An 18539-nucleotide genomic window follows, 5' to 3' on the forward strand; every position below is an offset into this window, starting at 1 on the left:
GAACACAGTATTCAAAAATGCATCTGTCTCTGCTCTTTGGACCTTCATTTGGGCTATTCCTACGTGACAAACAGTAAGTAACACTGGAAGCCACAGACAGGATTATTCCAGGGACCCAAAGATGGTTCAATATTCACACATCAATCAATGTGATATATCACATCACCAAAATGGGGGGGGGGGATCACATGACCATCTCTATAGTTGCTAAAAAAGCATCTGATAAAATTCAACATCCAATCATGATGAAAACTCCCCACTGGTGCTCAGTGGGCCCAGAGCCTCCCCATCTGCAGCTCTTAACCTGCACCCACCTGGCCCTGCCAGCTCTCCCAGGGCACTGGGGCCCCGGCTGCAGCATGCCACCTGGGCGCTGGGTGGTCCGGGGCAGCAGCGAGGCCACAATGAGAGATTGGGGAGGAGCAGCAGTGCAGCCCAATGAGCTGGAGGCTCTGGGGGCAGGGCCCCTGACCCCTTTCACAGGCAAGGGGCTCCCAGCTACCCCCTCAAGCCCCAGTCCCGCTCATGTTCTCTCCCGCCAGCAGTAGAGCAGTGAGGTGAGGACGGGCAGGGAATGAGCGAAGAGAGGCTTAAGACCGTCATGAACCAGTATTATCAGAAAATCCACGCAGTTTCACAATTACTCCCACATCTGAGGCTGGAGAAAATGAAGAAACTGCCCAGACTACCCTCAAGTTTACATACAGTGAAAAACACCCAGATGAAGCCCCTCTAAGAAATCATCTCCCGGGAAAATCCACACGATGATGATGGCTCAGACATTTTAAAACAGTTAGCATTACAAGCAGAAGGAAACCTTGGTATGGTGATGATCTTTAGTGACAGCTGTGCGAGAAAAATTACATGAAATAGGCCAAATAAAAACTGCAAGACAGACAGCGTGGCTCATTTGGCTGAACGTCTGACTCTTGACTTCAGCTCAGGTCATGGTCCCACGGTTCATGGGCTCAAGCTCAGTACTGGGCTCAGTACTGACCATGCAGTACCTGCTTGGATTTTCTGTCTCTCTTTCTCTCTCTCTGCCCCTGCCCACCTCATGCATGCTCCCTCTCTCAAAATAAATAAATGTTAAAAAAAAAAAAAAAAGAAAAGAAAAAAACTGGAAGAAACAAAACCGAAAAAGCAGCAGAGAAAGCTGAAAAACAATTATTTCATGGCACTCCTCTTACAAATGAGAATTTAAGGTGGAAGTCCAAGGATGACACAAAACTCGTAGAAATTAAAAGAAACAAATGCAAGAAGGAGAACGAGCAGGAAAGAATAATGTTATGTGAGAAACAGCTATTTGAAACAGATCATAATCTTGACACATCTGATATCCATCCAGTTTTCAGAAGATGCTGGAAGCAAGGCAGAGGTGGGTGAAAGTCTGTCTCGGGAAATGGAGGCCGTGGAGCCAGAGGATGAGGAGGGCGACCCAGACTGCAGCCCCGCTCACCCAGAGACCATGTGACAGACTGGCGGGCGCCCCGACCTGCAGGGAGCCCCGACCGCTACACCGTCTGTGGCTGTGCTGTAGTGCTGAGTTTTCTCGTTTTTTCTACGAAAAAAATTTCCAGGAAAATATTCTTCTGATAGCTTTCATCATTCAGCTTAATAAACTGACCTTAAAATTTCAAAGTGAGAGAGAGAGAGAAAGAAAAGAAAACCCCACAGCTAACATCACACTCAACGGTGAAGACCAGAGAGCTTTCCCTCTGAGATCGGGGCAGGACAAGGACTTCCACTCTCATCACTTTCATTCAACACAGTCTTGGAGTCCCAGCCACAGGAACCAGACAGGAAAAGGGAATAAAAGGCATCCAAATTGGTAAGGAAGAGGTAAAACTTTTACCATTCGCAGATGACATGATGCTGCACACAGAAAATCCTAACAACTCTCCCAAGAAACTACTAGAATAATAAACAAGTTCAATAGAGCGGCAGGATACAAAATCAATACCCAGAAACCTATAGCTTTTCTATACACTAACAACAAAGTAGCAGAAAGAGACATTAAGAAAACAGCATTTACAATTGCATCAAAAATAATAAAACACCCAGGAATAAACTTAGTTGAGGAGAGAAAGACTTATACTCTAAAAACTATAAAACAGTGATCAAAGAAACTGAAGAGGATACAAACAAACAGGCAGATCTACTATGCTCATGGATTGGAAGAATTCATACTGTTCAAGCGTCCACACTACCCAAAGCAATTCCTACCAAAATGCCAAGAGCATTTTTCACAGAATTAGAATAATCCTTAAATTTGTATGAAACCACAAAAGACCCCAAATAGTCAAAGTAATCTTGAAAAAGAGTGGAGGGATCACAATTCCAGACTTCAAGCTATACTACAAAGCTCCAGTAATCAAAACAGGATGGTACTGGCACAAAAACAGACACACAGATCAATGGAACAGAACAGAAAACCCACAAATAAACCCACGCTTACACAGTTCACTTTCGACAAAGGAGCCACGAACATACAATTGGGGAAGACAGTCTCTTCAACAAACGGTGCTGAGAAAACTGGACACGTGCATGCAAGAAGAGGAAGCAGGACCACTCCTTCGCATCGTACACAAAAATAAACTCACAATGGGTTAAAGATCTAAATCTGAGGCCTAAAACTATGAAAATCCTAGGAGAGGACAGGCAAGAATTTCTCTGAAATCAGCTCTAGTAACATGTTTCTAAATAAGTCTCCTGAGGCAAAGGAAACAAAAGCAAAAATAAACTATTGGGACTACAGTAAAATAAAAAGCTTTTGCACTGCAAAGGAAATCATCAACAGAAGGGCGAGGTACGGAATGGGAGAAAAGTTTGTAAGTGATATAACCAAGCAGTCAATATCCCAAATACATATAAAACCCATACAACTCAACATCAAAAGAACATACCAATGTTTAAAAGGGGCAGTGGACCTGAATAGGTATTTTCCAAAGATAAGACCCAGAAGGCCAAAAGACACATGAAAAGATGCTCAACATCAGCCATCATTGGTGAAATGCCTCATCAAAGCCACAACGAGATGTCACTCACACCAGTCAGAACGGCTAAAATAAAAAATACTGACACAAGTGTTGGTAAGGCTATGGGCAAAAAGGGCCCCTTGCGCACTGTAGGTGGGGACGTCAAATGGTGCAGTCACCGTGGAAAATAGTATGGAGGTTCCGTAAAAAATTGAAAAAACAGAAATACCATGTGATCCAGTAATTCTGCTACTGAGTATTTACCCAAAGAAAACAAAAACACTGACTCAAAGTGATACATGCACCATAGGTTTACCGCAGCACGACTTACCATAGCCAGGAGACGCAAGCAGCCCAGGCGTCCAGCGGGGTGAATGGAGGAAGAACATGCACTGTGTACATATACAAGGGGGATTGTGCAGCCATGACAGTGAAGTCTTGCCAGGGTGCCTGGGCGGCTCAGTCGGCTGAGGATCTGACTCTTGATTTCGGCTCAGGTCATGATCCCAGGGTCAGGAGACTGTGCCCCACATCAGGCTCTGAGCTGAGAGAGGAGTCTGCTTAAGATTCATTCTCTCTCCTTCTTCCCCTCTACCCTGTCCACATGTTCTAGTTTAAAAAAAAAAAAAGTCAACTTAAATGAAATCTTCCCATTTCCAACAAGATGAATAGAGCCAGAGGGAATAATGCTAAATGAAGTCAGTCAGAGAAAGACAAATACCCCGTGATTTCTCTTACATGTAGAAATTCAGAAACAAATGAACAAAGGAAAAAAGCGACACAAACCAAAAAATAGCCTCTTAGCACTATCCAGAACACACTGACAGTTACCGGAGTGGGGGGGGGGTCAAAAAGGTGGAGAGGATTGAGAGTATACTTACTGTGAGGAGCACAGTCATGTATAGAATTACGAATCACAATCATTGTGCGCTTGAAAGTAGTATGACACCATGTGTTACCTCTACTGGAATTAAAATTAGAAACAATTTTTTAAAAAAGGTGTGGGATGTACACAGTGTAATATATTACAGAGCCACAAGAAAAGGAGGAGACGGTGCCGTTGGAGACAACACGGATGGACCCAGGGGGTGTTACCCTGAGTGAAATAAGTCAGCACGAGAAAGACAAACGCCATATGAGTTCATTTATATGTGCAATCTAAAAATAAAACAAATGAACCAACAAAAACCAGAATCTGACCCATAAATACAGAGATGGGGCGCCAGAGAGAAGGTGGGTGGGGGGATGGGCAAAATGAGTGAAGGGGAGTGGGAGACACAGGCTTCCGGCTACGGAATAAGTCACAGGAATAAAAGGCACAATACAAGGATATCGCCAATGACACTGTAATCGTGACGCATGGTGACAGATGGCAGTCACACCTGTGACCGAAGTAGCATAAAGTATGAAGTTATGCAAGTATGACTTTGTACACCTAAAACAAAGTAACATTGTGTCAAATAAAAAAAGGACATGAAACACATCAAATAACAAATAAGCATTTTCTGAGACCTTACTATGTGCTAGGAATTAGACTCAGTAAGAGCCGTGGTTCTAACTCTCCAGGAACTCAGGACAAAGACTGCTGACACAGCCAGCCGCCTGGTCGGAGCCAGCTAAACGCAGCGGCGGGCCTAAAAGACTACACACTTTTCAAACCTGAGGGTCTCTACAGTGTAGACCTGGAGCACCGATGGTCTATACACAGTCTCTTTCTAGAGAATTTTTTTTTAAGTTTTTTTATGTCTTTATTTTGAGAGACAGAGAGCAAGACACAGAACCTCTCTCTCTCTCTCTCTCTCTCTCCCTCTCTCTCTCACACACACACACACACACACACACACACACACAGACGTGCGCGCACACACACAGGTTTGTCCTTCTTAAAAGATCAGCCGATCTCAATGATTAAGCAGTTGCAGACTACAATGAGCAAAATGCTGCCAGTGTTCTGAAACCAAAGCTAGCCTGGGGTACCAGATGAAACGCCTCCGCAAAGTATCTGGGAGGAGATAACACGACATCAAACAAAAAGGAAAGGCCAAGAACTGATAAAGAAACAAAAAGAATTGAAGATAAAGAGCTGTAAAGAATTACCAAAGTTCAGAAACTCTGAGCTCGTCCCTCCTACGAGTTCTCAGTATTCTTGGCGTAGAGGAAGGGGCTGGAGGCACCACCACGGTTGAGGGGCGGGGAGAAGACCAGAGCACTTCAATTACTACTTCCGAGGGAGACCGATTTCTACCCCACGGACTTGAACGTCATCTGAAGCATGTAAAACCACTGGCCTGTAACCAAATTCTGCCGCCGGGTGTAGTCTCCCTTCCCACCTGGCAGCAGCAAGCTGACGATGAACAGACTGGGCCACTCTGTGTACCACAGGCCTCGCCTACAAGACATCGCCTTCAGAAAGTAAAACTTCACGAACTACCCAATTTGGATGACGAATGGCATCAAAAGAGCTGTGACGGTTTTAAAACACGTCCATAAACCCTTTGATCTTTCTCCCATCAACAGGGACAGTCTAACTCCTCTCCCCTCAAACTTGGGCTATCCGAGTGGCTTGCTATAAACAGGAGACAAGAGTGATACACGGTGTGAATTCCAAGGCCAGGTCATCAAAAACTTAATAGCTCTTGAGATACCAGCTTTTGGAAGCCCACCAGCATGCTGTGAAGCGTAGGCCACATGGTGGAGCCACAGGCAGATGTCCTGGCCAACAGCCCGGGCGGCGACCCGGCCAGCGTCACTGCTAGACGTGTGAGGCCTTCCCGATGCCTCCAGCCCCAACCGCCGTCTGATGGCCAGTGCATGAAGGGCTCCGAGCAGCTGAAGAACTGCCTGGCCGAGCCCGGTCCGCCTCCAGAACCAGGAGAGAAAACGATCGTGTTGTACTCAAGATTTCTTTATCGCCCCCAGAACCCAGAGACCGCCAGGGAGGCCGAGTCACGCATGCAAAAGCAAAGGGCTTTATTACGGGCTCAGGCTCGCCGGGGCCTAAACCCGGGCTCACAGACTTTCCCGGCGTGGTGGATCCACGCTGAGAGCCCCTAACAAAGGCGGGGCAGGGCCTTTATGAGTTTGGGAAGGGGGAGTTACAGGGAATTGTGACACAGGTACAGTGAGCCAATTACTATTACACAATTACAACATTTAGAGTGTTAACCAATTGGAGTGGACCCAGGACCCTCACATAGGGTGTAACTAGCCTTAGCTTCTATTTCTAGGCCTGCCCTTAGGAATGTTAAGGGTATTACAAGGGTGGTCCCTCTTGCCTTGGGCAATGTGTACCCTTCTGTTGTCTCAGACCTGCGTCCTTACAGTCGGTAAGTACTATCCTTTCGTCCTCGAAGCTGGGGATGATTTGTCACAGCACCACAACCGGATCAAGAACTTCCAACTAAGTCGCCCTCTGCAGTGATTCTCTCTGATCTCCCAGAAGTAAACAGGCCTGCTTATGCAGGGGCGAGGGGCAGAGGGTGCCATGGCTGCCGCCAACCAGACTACCACACGGGACCCAAACGGATACGGGCGTCACGGACTCCAGGCCTCAGGGCTGCTGGATTCACTTCTACGTGGAGAGGAAAAGACTCCTGTCTGCACAGCGGCCACTGAGGATCCCGTGCTGGGCACAGAACGCACGCGGCAGAGGCCGTCAGCGCCAGGGCAGGCCCTCCCCTACCGCGCCCCGGGAGCGGACTTCTAACTCCCCCGCTTGCGCCCCCTCTTCACCTAGAACTATCCGCTCGCAGGGCTTTGAAATCCTGGCCATAAGTCTCTCCAAATCACCTCCGGCCCCTCACCAGGCAACCCCCTAAAATTCAGTTAGATGAGGTTAATACACCCGAAACAAGGAAGAAGAAAATCTCATAATCCAAAAACCAAAGGTTTCAAGCGAAGCAGCCACACAAAAGGGACCCACAACAGAGGAGGAAGGTGTGGGCGGAAAGCGGCCCCGTGACGCGGGGACAGGGCCTCCCGGCTGGTTTCGGAAGCCACACACAGGCGGCCCCGGCGCAGGAGGCCAGCTCCAACCCCCTGCAGAGGCGCCTCCACCAGACTCCTACAGCCCGACGCTGTCACCCCACCCAGGAGGAGCCCACCCTGGGGCCGGCAGTTTAGCCCAACGCTCTCCCTTCTCTCCTCTCTGGGGAATCTCGGAGGAGGCATGACATCCACCCACTCGTCAAGCTATTTTATACAAGCAGCAATTATATCATGCTTCAAAGAAAGAAAAAAACCGTCTCTTATTTTAGAACGTACGTAATACAAGATGGCCACGGAGTAACAAATGTGTCTGGTTTAAAAAGTGATCCTGTTGATTAGTTTAGACCCCACATCCTAGAAGTCGGAGAAAGCTTTATAAAACTAGCCAGACCCAGACATGGCAAACGCAGGTACCAGCCGTACGCAAGGGGAGACTAGGAAACGGTGGAGATCTTACGCCTGAGGCCCCTCTCGGACTGCCGGGGTCTGGGGTCTGCAGGCCTCTCAGAAAGCCGCGAAGCCGCCGGTGGGAAAACAATGCACATCGAGACTGCCCTTGGCCCAAGCGGACGAAGCACATTCAGTCCTGTTCACAGGGTCGTTCTCCACCCGCCCAGCAGTGAAGGCCCTGCTTATCTTCCAACAATTTCCACGGAAAACAAGCCCGTGTATTCACATTCAGAATTTTATACCAGTCACAGTCTCATTCTCATCATCTTTAAGCTACTTCCCCCGGGAGCGGAGTCTCCACTGAGGAGGATGTGCCAGTCCGGGCTTCCAACCAGCCGGGCGGCTTCCCCTGCCGACGGCTGAGGCCTAACCCGGGCTACAAGACCAAGGAGGGTCAGTGGATTAAGGCAGATCACTGAACTGTGGGCGAGTCCACAGTAGGTGTGACGATGGGGCAAAGGAACCACAGATGCTCCAGGCCGCACCCTGCTGTTTGGGGCAAGCCCTGTAATCCCTGTAAACCTCGCATCCCGATGCGCCCAGGACACGGCCCCTTTAATTTTCAACAGCATTCTGATTTGGATGATCTATTATAGGTCACTTTACCTACAAGCCAATTTAAGCCAATGAAAGAGGTGAATTAAATTTTTCTTGACTAAACCCTCAGGTGCTTCATCCAAAAGCCTTCTTTTTATGTTTCCACTTGTGCTCGTGATTTCTTCGCCTTGAGTTATGGAAGCGACATGGCCCGCTTTACCACCAGTCCAAAGCCTCCTTTTCCTTTAGGCCTCTGCTCAGCAACCGTGTCTGCTGGGAAGCTTCTCAGTATCCTCCGGCCTCCCCAGGCCCTCGTTCCTTAGAAAGGTCTAGCATACAACCTGGTACCTTGTATGGTCTTAATACGGTTTTCAAGTTGTTTTTGCACGTGTAACTACACAAGTTGTAAGTTATCTAAAGGGCAAAATCTGTGTCTGATTACTCCTTTTACATCCCTTAAAAAATCTAGCTCGGTGACAAGGACACACTGTCTTCCAATTTCCAAACCTGCCTGAGCAGCTGGCTCCGGGCCTCCTGGCGCCTCCTGCTGACTGCTTCTCCCAGAGTGCCCTGCACTTTCCTTTACAGCAGCTAGCCCGGGCTGTCACTGTATATTGATCTGGGTGGCTCTGTGTTCACGCCAGCCTCCCTGTTATATCGTGAGGTGTGTGTGCTGTTGGCCACTGTATACCTAAGATCCAGGACAGTGCCTGGCAGTGTTCAAAAAGTATCTGTCAGATGAACAGACAGATGGATAATAGGAGAAAGAACAAAATGATCCCAACGTAAGCTACAGATGTAAAGGCAGATTTCAGTTTTAGGGAGTTCTACGTTTGAGAAGCTAATCTTACATTGCTCCAAGAGCATCTGGCAGTAGGTCACAGGCTTATTAACACCTTTTCCTTTCCTCAGAAAGAGCTAGGGAAGAGTTAGGTCTGCAGCCCCGTCCTGTCTAGGGTCTAAGACATGAGTGACCGTTGGGTGCACACGGCACTCTATGCGCCCTTGTTACAGAATCCACGGTCTCGAGCAGCAAGACAGGAAACATCCCATCCCCAGTGAACAGGCCGGAAGACACCCCGGGATCAAGTTCCTGCGAGCGTTTCAGACGCCACTTCAGTGTGAGATCTCTGGGGCCCACAGCCTCTGACAGTCCGGCTTAACTGTCCCCAGTCCGCAACAGGAGATGTCCGGGTGCTGACAGCTGTAAGCTGCTGTGGCAAAACCGGGCTGCGGGATCCCACTGTTTTTGCGGTTACATCAATGCATCCTGGGAAGTGCTGTGTACGAGAGAATTATCAGTGTAATTTTGGAACCCTAGGCTGCCTGCTCATTAACTAAAAGGTCTGACATTTACGTAATGCTCTAGAATTTAAAAACACTTTCATATCTGCACTCTCAATGGATCCTATGACATCCCCATAAAGTAGCAGGCAGCCAGGATAAACGCACGTGTCTTCTGACCCCTGGTTCTTGTCACCATACTCTGCATACCTTCAAGTGAACTGTACCTTCTCAGTTCTTAAACCAACAGATTTTCTTCTTTTTCAGCACGTTGTCATGAAAAGAAAGCCAATTTCTGGGAAATGAGTACAATTTATGGGAAGTGAGAAACCCCAGAAGGCTTTCCCCAAGAAGCCCCTCCCTCCCCCTGCACTAGCGGTGCGAGGGGTGTGCTGGGTGAGCAGCGGGGACCCACTCACCGCCCGCCGCCAGGAGAAGCGAGTTGTGCTGTAAGCTTAGGGTCTGTCTCTCCAGCAAGTTGTGCTCAAACTTGCAAAAGCTTCTGCTCAGGGACCAGCCCAGCCAGAGGAAGCAATCCCCAACAATGACTAGTATTGTGCTTCTAATGCAGGAGGGAAAATGTTAAAGGCTTGATACAGGCCACTGGGGGAAGCTGTGGGATTCTGGGAAAATCCTGGCCTGATCTTGCAGACACCAGGCATCTCCTGAGCCTGCCCGTCCTCGGCCATCGAGTTCGCTCCCTCGCTGCCTCGCATCCAGCTGACCCAATGGTCTCCTGACCTGTTTCTGTGCCTCCAACTTCCCTCCTTCCAGCCCACCACCACACTATCACCAACACAGCCCTCACGTCCCCTCCTCTTGGAAGCTTCCTTGGCCTCTCCCCGCTGAGCCTTTTGGGAACCGCCCGTCCCTCAAAACCAAATACTCCCTCACCCCAACAGGCTTTACTCTGTGCAGCATTCTGCGGGCCGCCGTTTCAAACCACTCGGAGTCCTCTGCAAACAGGAAGGCGGCTGGGGATGTGCCGTCCCCTCCGAGCTGGAGACCTTCCCAGGGCCAGGTCTCAGGCTGTCACAGTTTTCTCAACTCAAAATAGAAGGCACCACGGAGACCTGCTCCAAGTCCGGCATCACATAACAACTAAGAGCGCGTGTGACGGGCGGGGCACGCCTTCACTGCTGCCCCTCCCGCCAGCTCCCTCCCGTCACCGGGCCGACTCTGCCCACATGTGAGCATCAGCCCACGACCCCCCACCTCTCGTGGCCCTCCACCCTCCTTACCCAAGGCCATGACCACGCCCCTACATCAACTCAGCTCCCTTGCCCCTTCATGCTTTGCTGAACGTTCTTGGCTAAAACCCAACCCTGCCCACAAAAATATGTGCATAATTATTCACAACAGCATCGCTCATGATGGTGGAAAAGCAGAAGTAACCCAAATATCCAACAACTGGGGAAGAGGTGAGCAAAATGGCTATACCCATATAACGGAGTAGTAGTCGGGCACAAAAAGGGGCACCGACTGATACTTGCTGTAAGGTGACTGAATTTCCAAAACACGCCCAGGGAGGGAAGCCAGACACAGAGCCGCACGTACATATAATCCCATGCATATGCCTACAACTTGCTAAGTTTACTAATAACCATTGGATTGTAGACTTAACGTAGGAGGATTTTACGGTTTATAAGCAACCACAGTGGCCGCACTTTAAACTCAGATGGGTTCTTGACCCCGTCTTCCAATCACATGGTACTTCTCAAGCTCCTTTTGTTTCCTACTCTCAGTTATGTCCCTCCCCTCAAATCCTCAACACCTCATCCCCACACACGCCCTTCCCACCCGGTAATCCTACTTCCTCCTGCAGGGAGAGACCAGAGGCCATCGGAGGAGAGCAGCCGAGAGCCGTCACCTCACCCACCTGCTGCCTGTCACCCTCCGGCTCAACCTAGCAGCCACGTCCGGCGATTTAAGATCAAACAAAATTAAACATTCCGTTCCCCATACACAGTAGCCACATTTCAAATGCTTAATATCTGTGTGTGGCTCGTGCCTCCCATGTTGGCCAGCGCGGAGAGAGAACACCTCCATCACCGACACAGACGGTCCACCTGCTGCCCGTCCACCTGAAACATGTCTGCTTCCTGGTCCATCTCCTCTCACCCACGTCAAGGGCACCTGCTCCACCAATTCCTTCCCTTCTCCTACATGACCAGTTTTCAGCTAAGAGATTGTTTTTGTCGGTATCCAAACATGACTGTGATTTCCCTCATCTTAAAAAAAATAAAAGGGGAACCGTTTGGGTGAGGCAAAGGTTTCGAAACAGATCACGGCATTCTCGACAGAAAAGAAAAACGATGACCGTGTGACATGATAACAGGGTTAGTTGATGCTCCTGCTGTGATCAGAGGGCAACACAGGAGTGCGCTGAACCGATGCACGTGCACCTTCAACTTACAAAATGTGGATGTCAATTCTGCACATGTAACTAACGCCTCTGAATTGTACACTTAAAATGGCAAACCGTAGGGATTTTGTGTATATATTTATATGTATGTTATACATATGCCGCCACAGTATAAGAAAACTCAAAGGACACAACCCCTCATCATCATTCTCCCTGCAGTGACCACTGGCCATCGTCCTATTTCTCTGCTTCCTGTTAGAGCAGAACTCTCCAGAAAACCTCTGCGTTCGCCACCTCCAGGTCTTGTCCGAATGCTTGTGCTCTGACCCCTAACTCTCAAGTCAACGGTGCTCTGACCACACCATCAAACTGCTTCTATCAGCTGCCAAACCCAATCAACAGTTACTACTCATCTTCATTTATCAGCAGCTTCTGACCACACTGCCCTCCTAAAAACATCTTTCTCCCTGTTTCTGAGTTCCAGTCCTGCTCTCGGGACCTGGTCCTCTACCTTCTGCCCTCTGCCTGGGCTCTGTCCACCAGGCCTCCCTGGACCTCGGCCCACCAACAACCTGACTCTTCCAACTCAATGCCTTGACTCCTTCAGCTGAACCCTCTGCCTCCCCGCTTGTCATTAATTCTCAAGCCCTTCTGAAGAGCCAGCCAAGTCCTGGTCTATTTGGTCTAAGATCAAGTAAGGCCTGTCCCTTCCTTGACTGAGCCTGGATTCCAAAAACAATGGATATGAACTTCTAGCTCCTGGCAGGACAGAGTCAATCTTCCTGACTATGACAATACTTTAAGACAGTTAAGGCTGAGTGCCAAAAGTAATCCATTTCAAGCACCTATTTGCCTGGTCTTCAGTGGATCTATTTAGATTCTTCTATTTGGATGACACCTGAATAAACTTTACATGCGGTTCCTAGAAAGGGAGAGCACTCTTTTAGATTTCTCAGGAAAGTGGACAAGAACAGATGTGTTCAGGCCCGAATAAAAATTAAATGAAATGGCGGCTGTTGCAGTCAGCCCAGGACTGGAAGTTATTCAATCAAGATTCCAGTTTGTCCCCTGACTAGTCCCAGTCCATCTCTTAGGATTAAAGCCACATACCTAGAAGCATCAAGGAACGGTCTGTAGGCCAGGCTGATCCATTCTTCTCTATTCGATGAGTATTTTGGCTCCCGGGGTGTTTCTCTCATGGTGTCCAAGTCCACTAAATAATGGCATTTACTGATGTCAATCTGCAATGGAGAAAGGCCAAGTCTTCATCAGTAGTTGCAAAGGTCCTTTCAGAGTACGGGACGTCAATCACAATCCCACAAATTCCCACAGGGTTTGAGAAGCACAACACCGAAGCCCTGGGCCAACGTTACTTGTGCTCCCTCCACTCAGACAGCAGTGTGGGCTGCTGGGGTATTTCTGGAGGCAGGAGAGAGACGTGCACCCACCCAGCCAAATACACATGTAAGCTCTGGGAGTTCTGACTCTCATTTGGGTATTAAGTTCCTCTGGCCTCATAAACCATAGCTAGCTTGAGTCCACAACCTACTCAAAAACTTTCTTCTACTGCTCTCATTCCCTTCCAATCTATCACCTCTCATCTCAGAGATGGAGAGGGCATCACCTAACCACGTATGCTAGTATGTGAACCCCTGTCTCTGCTGACAGAGACATGTGAGGTTACCCCACACCTCTGAAATGGTACAGAAATATCATGTATCATCATCGCCTTCGACATTTCAACAGAACTGACAGACATGGGAACTGTCTGGGCACCCAAGGATCAGTAAAACAGGTATCAGAAGTGCAAGAGTGGAGAAGATTACGAAAAATATATAATAACTATTAGCAAAACTGCAGTCATCCAGTTGTAATCAATGCTCATAAAATATTTCATTTAAAACCACAGCAAGGAGGGACGCCTCTATAGTTCAGTCAGTCTACATTCAACTTCAGAAACTCGGGTCATGATCTCACGGTTCACAAGTTCAAACCCCACAAGGGGCTCTGTGCCGACAGCTCAGAGCCTGGAGTCTGCTTTGGATTCTTTGTCTCCCTCTCTCTCTACCCCTCCCCACTCATGCTCTGTCTCTCTCTCAAAAATAAACAAACATTAAAAACATATTCCCCACTTACAGCAATGGTCAGATCATCTAAACAGAAAATCAACAGGAAACAATGGCTTTGAACAAATAATACCCTAATAGTAGGGGACTCCAACACTCCATTTACAGCAAGGGACAGCCATCTAAATAGAAAATCAACAAAAACAAATCAACGGCACCTGGGTGGCTCAGCTGGTTAAAAGTCTCTTGGTTTCCATTCAGGTCATGATCTCACAACTCATGAATTTAAAACCTACGTTGGGTTCTGCACTGACAGCACAAAGTCTGCTTGGGATCCTCCCTCGCTCGCTCTCTTCCTCTCTCTCTCTCCCTGCCCCTCCCCTGCTCATGGTCTCTCTCTCAAAATAAACTTGAAAAAAAATAAAACCATACAGGTACTGTGTTTCTCATAAAATTCAATGGAACATGCTAAAAAAAAAAATCTGTAGAACACTTCAGCTAAATATTTCCTTTCAACTAAAAATATATTACAGTCCAAACCAAAATCACAAATATACAGCAGAGCCACATCTGGACCAAGTCAGTGTGATTTCAAAAGTCCTATCAAGACCCAAAATGTCTGAATCAGAGGCAAAGTGCTCTCAGTAGCTCATCTAAATGCTTCTTACAAATTAAAACCAGTGACGAGTCCTCCTAGAATGCCAGGGAGCAGCTACGATAAAGGCATTTGAAACATCAGTTGATGTTTAGCAAATCTCATACTTCCTCATAAAGGGATGAAATCTTTTCCCTCGGGATCAGGGACCAGCCAAGGCTTTTTATCACAAGATTTAACCTTGTACTAGAGGATCCAGTCAGCAAGGTAAGAGAAAGAAATGACAGAAGAAATGGAATGAGAACAAAATTCATTCATCACAATATGACTGGTCTATATAGAAATCCTTGGGGCGCCTGGAAGGCTCAGTCGGTTAAGTGTCCGACTTTGGCTCAGGTCATATCTCGCAGTTTGTGAGTTTGAGCCCTGCGTCTGGCTCTGTGCTGACAGCTTGGAGCCCCGGACCTGCTTTGGATTCTGTGTCTCCCTCTCTCTCTGCCTGTCCCTCCCCCATGCTCTGTCGGTCTCTCTGTCCCCAAAATTAACTTTAAAAAATAAAAAATAAAAAAGATTAAAAAAAACTGTCTAATGAGTACCACCTTTCAGTCTGAGATGAATAGAAAGCTCTAGAGAGAGTGGAGATGGTCATACCACATGCTTAAATCCACTGTAATTATATCCTAAAAATGGTTAAAGTGGTAAATTTTATCACAATAAAAACCTGTTGAAATGATTCATTTTAATCTCAAAAGAATTTTTGACAATACAGTATTAAACGGAGAGATATGCCTTATTCCTAAAAACTCACTGTTATAAAGGTGTCAAGTCTAAATAAATTGACCGATCTAGTAAACACAATCTCAAAAATCCCAACAGACTTATTTTGTGAAACTTGACAAGCTGATTCCAAAATGTACAGGGAAACGTACAAGACAACCTCACTCTGCTCACAAAATCAATCTCAGATGGATTACAGAACTAAATGAGAAAGGCAAAACCATAAAGCTCTTGGAAGATATTATCAGAATATACAGAGAACTTCAAGAACTTACGGAAAAAGTCTCTTTAAACAAGACACAAAGAGTATTAACTACCAAAAAATGGATAAATTTGACTACATTTATTTTATTAAAAAAAATTTTTTTTAACGTTTATTTATTTTTGAGAGAGAGAGAGAGAGAGAGAGAGAGAGCGAGAGAGAGAGCGCGTGAGCAGGGGATGGTCAGAGAGAGAGGAAGACACAGAATCGGAAGCAGGCTCCAGCCTCTTAACTGTCAGCACAGAGCCTGACGTGGGGCTCAAACCCACCCACTGTGAGATCATGACCTGAGCCAAAGTCGGCTGCTTAACCGACTGAGCCACCCAGGCGCCCCTAAATCTGACCACATTAAAATATCTATTTGTCAAATACACCCTATCAGAGTGAAGAGACGAAACACAGACTAGCAAAAGAAACGTGCAACATACATATGAACCCATCAAGGATTCATATCTAGAACATATAAATACTTGCTAGTCAACAAGACCAAGGTCACCCAGCAGAAAGATGGGCAAATCACTTTAAGGTGCCTCAGAGGAAAAAATCTAAATGGCCAAAAACAAATGACCAAGGGCTCAACTTCATAGTAGGAACTGAGGAAATGCAAACCAAAACCACAATGAAAAATTACAGTAGTAAGTATTGGCCAGAATATGGAGAAACTCTTCATTCTTTGCGGGCAGGAGATCAAGTTGGTACAAGATTTCTGGTCAACTATTTGGTAGAATCTACAAAAATTGAACACACACATTTGCTATGAGCCAACATTTGTACGCCCAAGTATTAGACTGAACCATATGAAATCATTAACATTTCACTGTTTAATCCACAGAATTGGTACTTTCACCATGGTTCAAGCTAATATATTTCCAACAGAAATGCATGCATGAGGACAGCTGAAGAATGCTCTATGTAGCTCTATCTGTAGTTGGCCCAGACTGGAAACAGGCAAACATCCATCAACAGCAGAGTGATAAAGTGTGGTAGAGTCCTACAATGAGATACTATAAGGTAATAAGAGAGAATTACAGCCATCTGCAACAACACATGTGATTATTACAAAATATTGAGGGGAAAGATCAAGACACAAAAAATGCAGTATGATTCTATGCAAATGAACTTCAAAAACAGTCAAAACTTAATTGTTTTGGAGTGCATACAAAAGTGGTAAGTAAATCTAAAGAGAAAAACAAGGAGAGTATTACCATAAAAGTCAGAGAGTTTGCTGGAGTGGGGGATGGGTAATGATCCAAAGGAATGGCGAAGGGAGGGGGGCTGTGGGTAGGGGCAGTGTTCTAGGACTTGACCTTGGTGGTGCTTGCCCTAGTACCTGGCTCTATTATTGTATTACTGCTTACTGTACACTTGTGTTTTGTGCACACTGAGGCTTATGGGTCAGACACAATTGAAGGTTTATAAGAACAACTTGTTCTCGTCTAGCCTGCAGTAAACTGTCCTTCCCCCGCCTCTCACTCGCAGGTCCCATTCTCCGCTAGCATTATTTACATGTAACACAGACTGGAGTCTCACATCTGTCTCTACATATGTGCTATTCCTCCAGGGGAGAGAGCATGCTGGGAATTGACGTCAGACCCAATTCTATTCCACACAACTCTAAAAATGATTCTTTGCATAAACACTCCAGGAAGCAGACTTTTTGGTCTCAACACCCACTCTGTAGCTCCCCAGGATTTTAAAAACATGAAACAAGTTTCTAAAAGCTTTGCAAGCACCCTGCCTCTGTAATCAAATAGGAGCAGCAAGGGGCAGGGCTCCCACGGTCTCATGCCAAGACCTCCTTCGGTTAGGGGGCCCTCAGTAGGATATTTCAATACTTGACCTCAGTCTGGCTTTTTCTGGCCAGGCATACTACAGAGGTCTGATTACCTAGACCCGGTTCTGGGTACATGGTCTCCCAGAAACCTGGGCAGTAACTGACACCCAACTACACCAGTTAGCTGTAAGCTCCACTCATCACACAATCCACAGGCAAATTCCATTTAAAATAAAGTTTTTGGGAAGATACCACTGCAAAATCATACTAAGTGAGATGACAGTCCATTAAAAAATATGTAGCCTCTTCATCCTTTGTGAGCAGCAGCTGCTGAATATTTTTCCCCCCAGGAAACAGTTAAAGAACAACTAATACATATAAGGACAAAGGCTCCCAGTAGAAAATGGTTAGATTATGATCAAGGGCAAGTTCTTTATTAGAGAAGCAATAAGTTATTTAGAAAAGGAGCCCCAAAATCAACAAAATAAAAAGGCAACTGATAGAATGGGAAAAAATATTTGCAAAGTATGTATCTGATAAGGAGTTAACACCCAAAACATGTAAGAAACTCCTACAACTCAACACCAAAAAAACCAAATAATCTGATTTTTTAATTAGCAAAAGACCTGAACAGACACTTTTCCAAAGAAGATAGATATCAATGTCCAACAGGTACATGAAAAGGCACTCAAGATAGCCAATCGTTAGGAAAATGCAAATTATAACCATAATGAAATACCACCTCACCTCATACCTATTAGAATGGCTATTATCAAAAAGATAAGAGATAAAAACTACTAGCCAGGATGTGGAGACAAAAGAACCCCTGTGGACTGTTGGTGGGAAAGTAAATTGGTACAGCCATTGTGGAAAACAGTAAGGAGGTTCCTTCAAAACTTAAGACAAAGAATTACGATATGATCCAGCATTCCCACCTTGGGTGTGTATCTGAAGGAAGTGAAGTCACTATCTGAAAGAGACACCTGCAGCCCATGTCCACGGCGGCCTTCTTCACCGCTGCGAAGACATGGCAACAACCTACATGTCCATCAGTGGAGGAATGTGGTTTGTATGTCTCTCTGTCTCTCTGTCTCTGTCTCTGTCTCTCTCTCTCACACACACACACACACACACACACACACACACACACACAGAAGGAAACCCTGCTATCTGTGATAACATGGGTTAATCTTGAGGGCATCATGCTAAGTGAAGTAAGTTTGATAAAGACAAATAGTGGATGATCTCACTCATATGTGGAATCTGAAAAAGTCGAACTCAGAGAAACGGTATAATGGTGGCACCCAGGGGCTGGGGTAACAGAGAGATGTTAGTCAAAGGGTACAGATTTCACCTACAGGAGACTATGTTCAAAGGACCTCAAGTACAGCAGGATGACTACAGTTAACAATAACAAGTGTTGTGCACTTGAACTCTAAGAGGGAAGATCTTAAATGTTCTCTA

The 18539-nt window shown here is 46.5% G+C and overlaps 1 protein-coding gene and 1 pseudogene across 1 annotated transcript in view; one reads left to right on the top strand and one right to left on the bottom strand.

Moving 5' to 3' along the window:
• ALG9 (ALG9 alpha-1,2-mannosyltransferase) overlaps positions 1–18539 on the bottom strand; it is an 88530-nt gene that overhangs the window by 14081 nt on the left and 55910 nt on the right. The window contains exon 13 of the mRNA XM_029915690.1: positions 12712–12842. Coding sequence (XP_029771550.1) covers positions 12712–12842 — 131 coding nt within the window. The remainder of the gene's footprint in view (positions 1–12711; positions 12843–18539) is intronic.
• LOC115306637 lies at positions 595–1474 on the top strand (annotated as a pseudogene).

The sequence above is a fragment of the Suricata suricatta genome, chromosome 11 (genome assembly GCF_006229205.1).
Source record: "Suricata suricatta isolate VVHF042 chromosome 11, meerkat_22Aug2017_6uvM2_HiC, whole genome shotgun sequence".
Lineage (NCBI taxonomy): Eukaryota > Metazoa > Chordata > Mammalia > Carnivora > Herpestidae > Suricata > Suricata suricatta.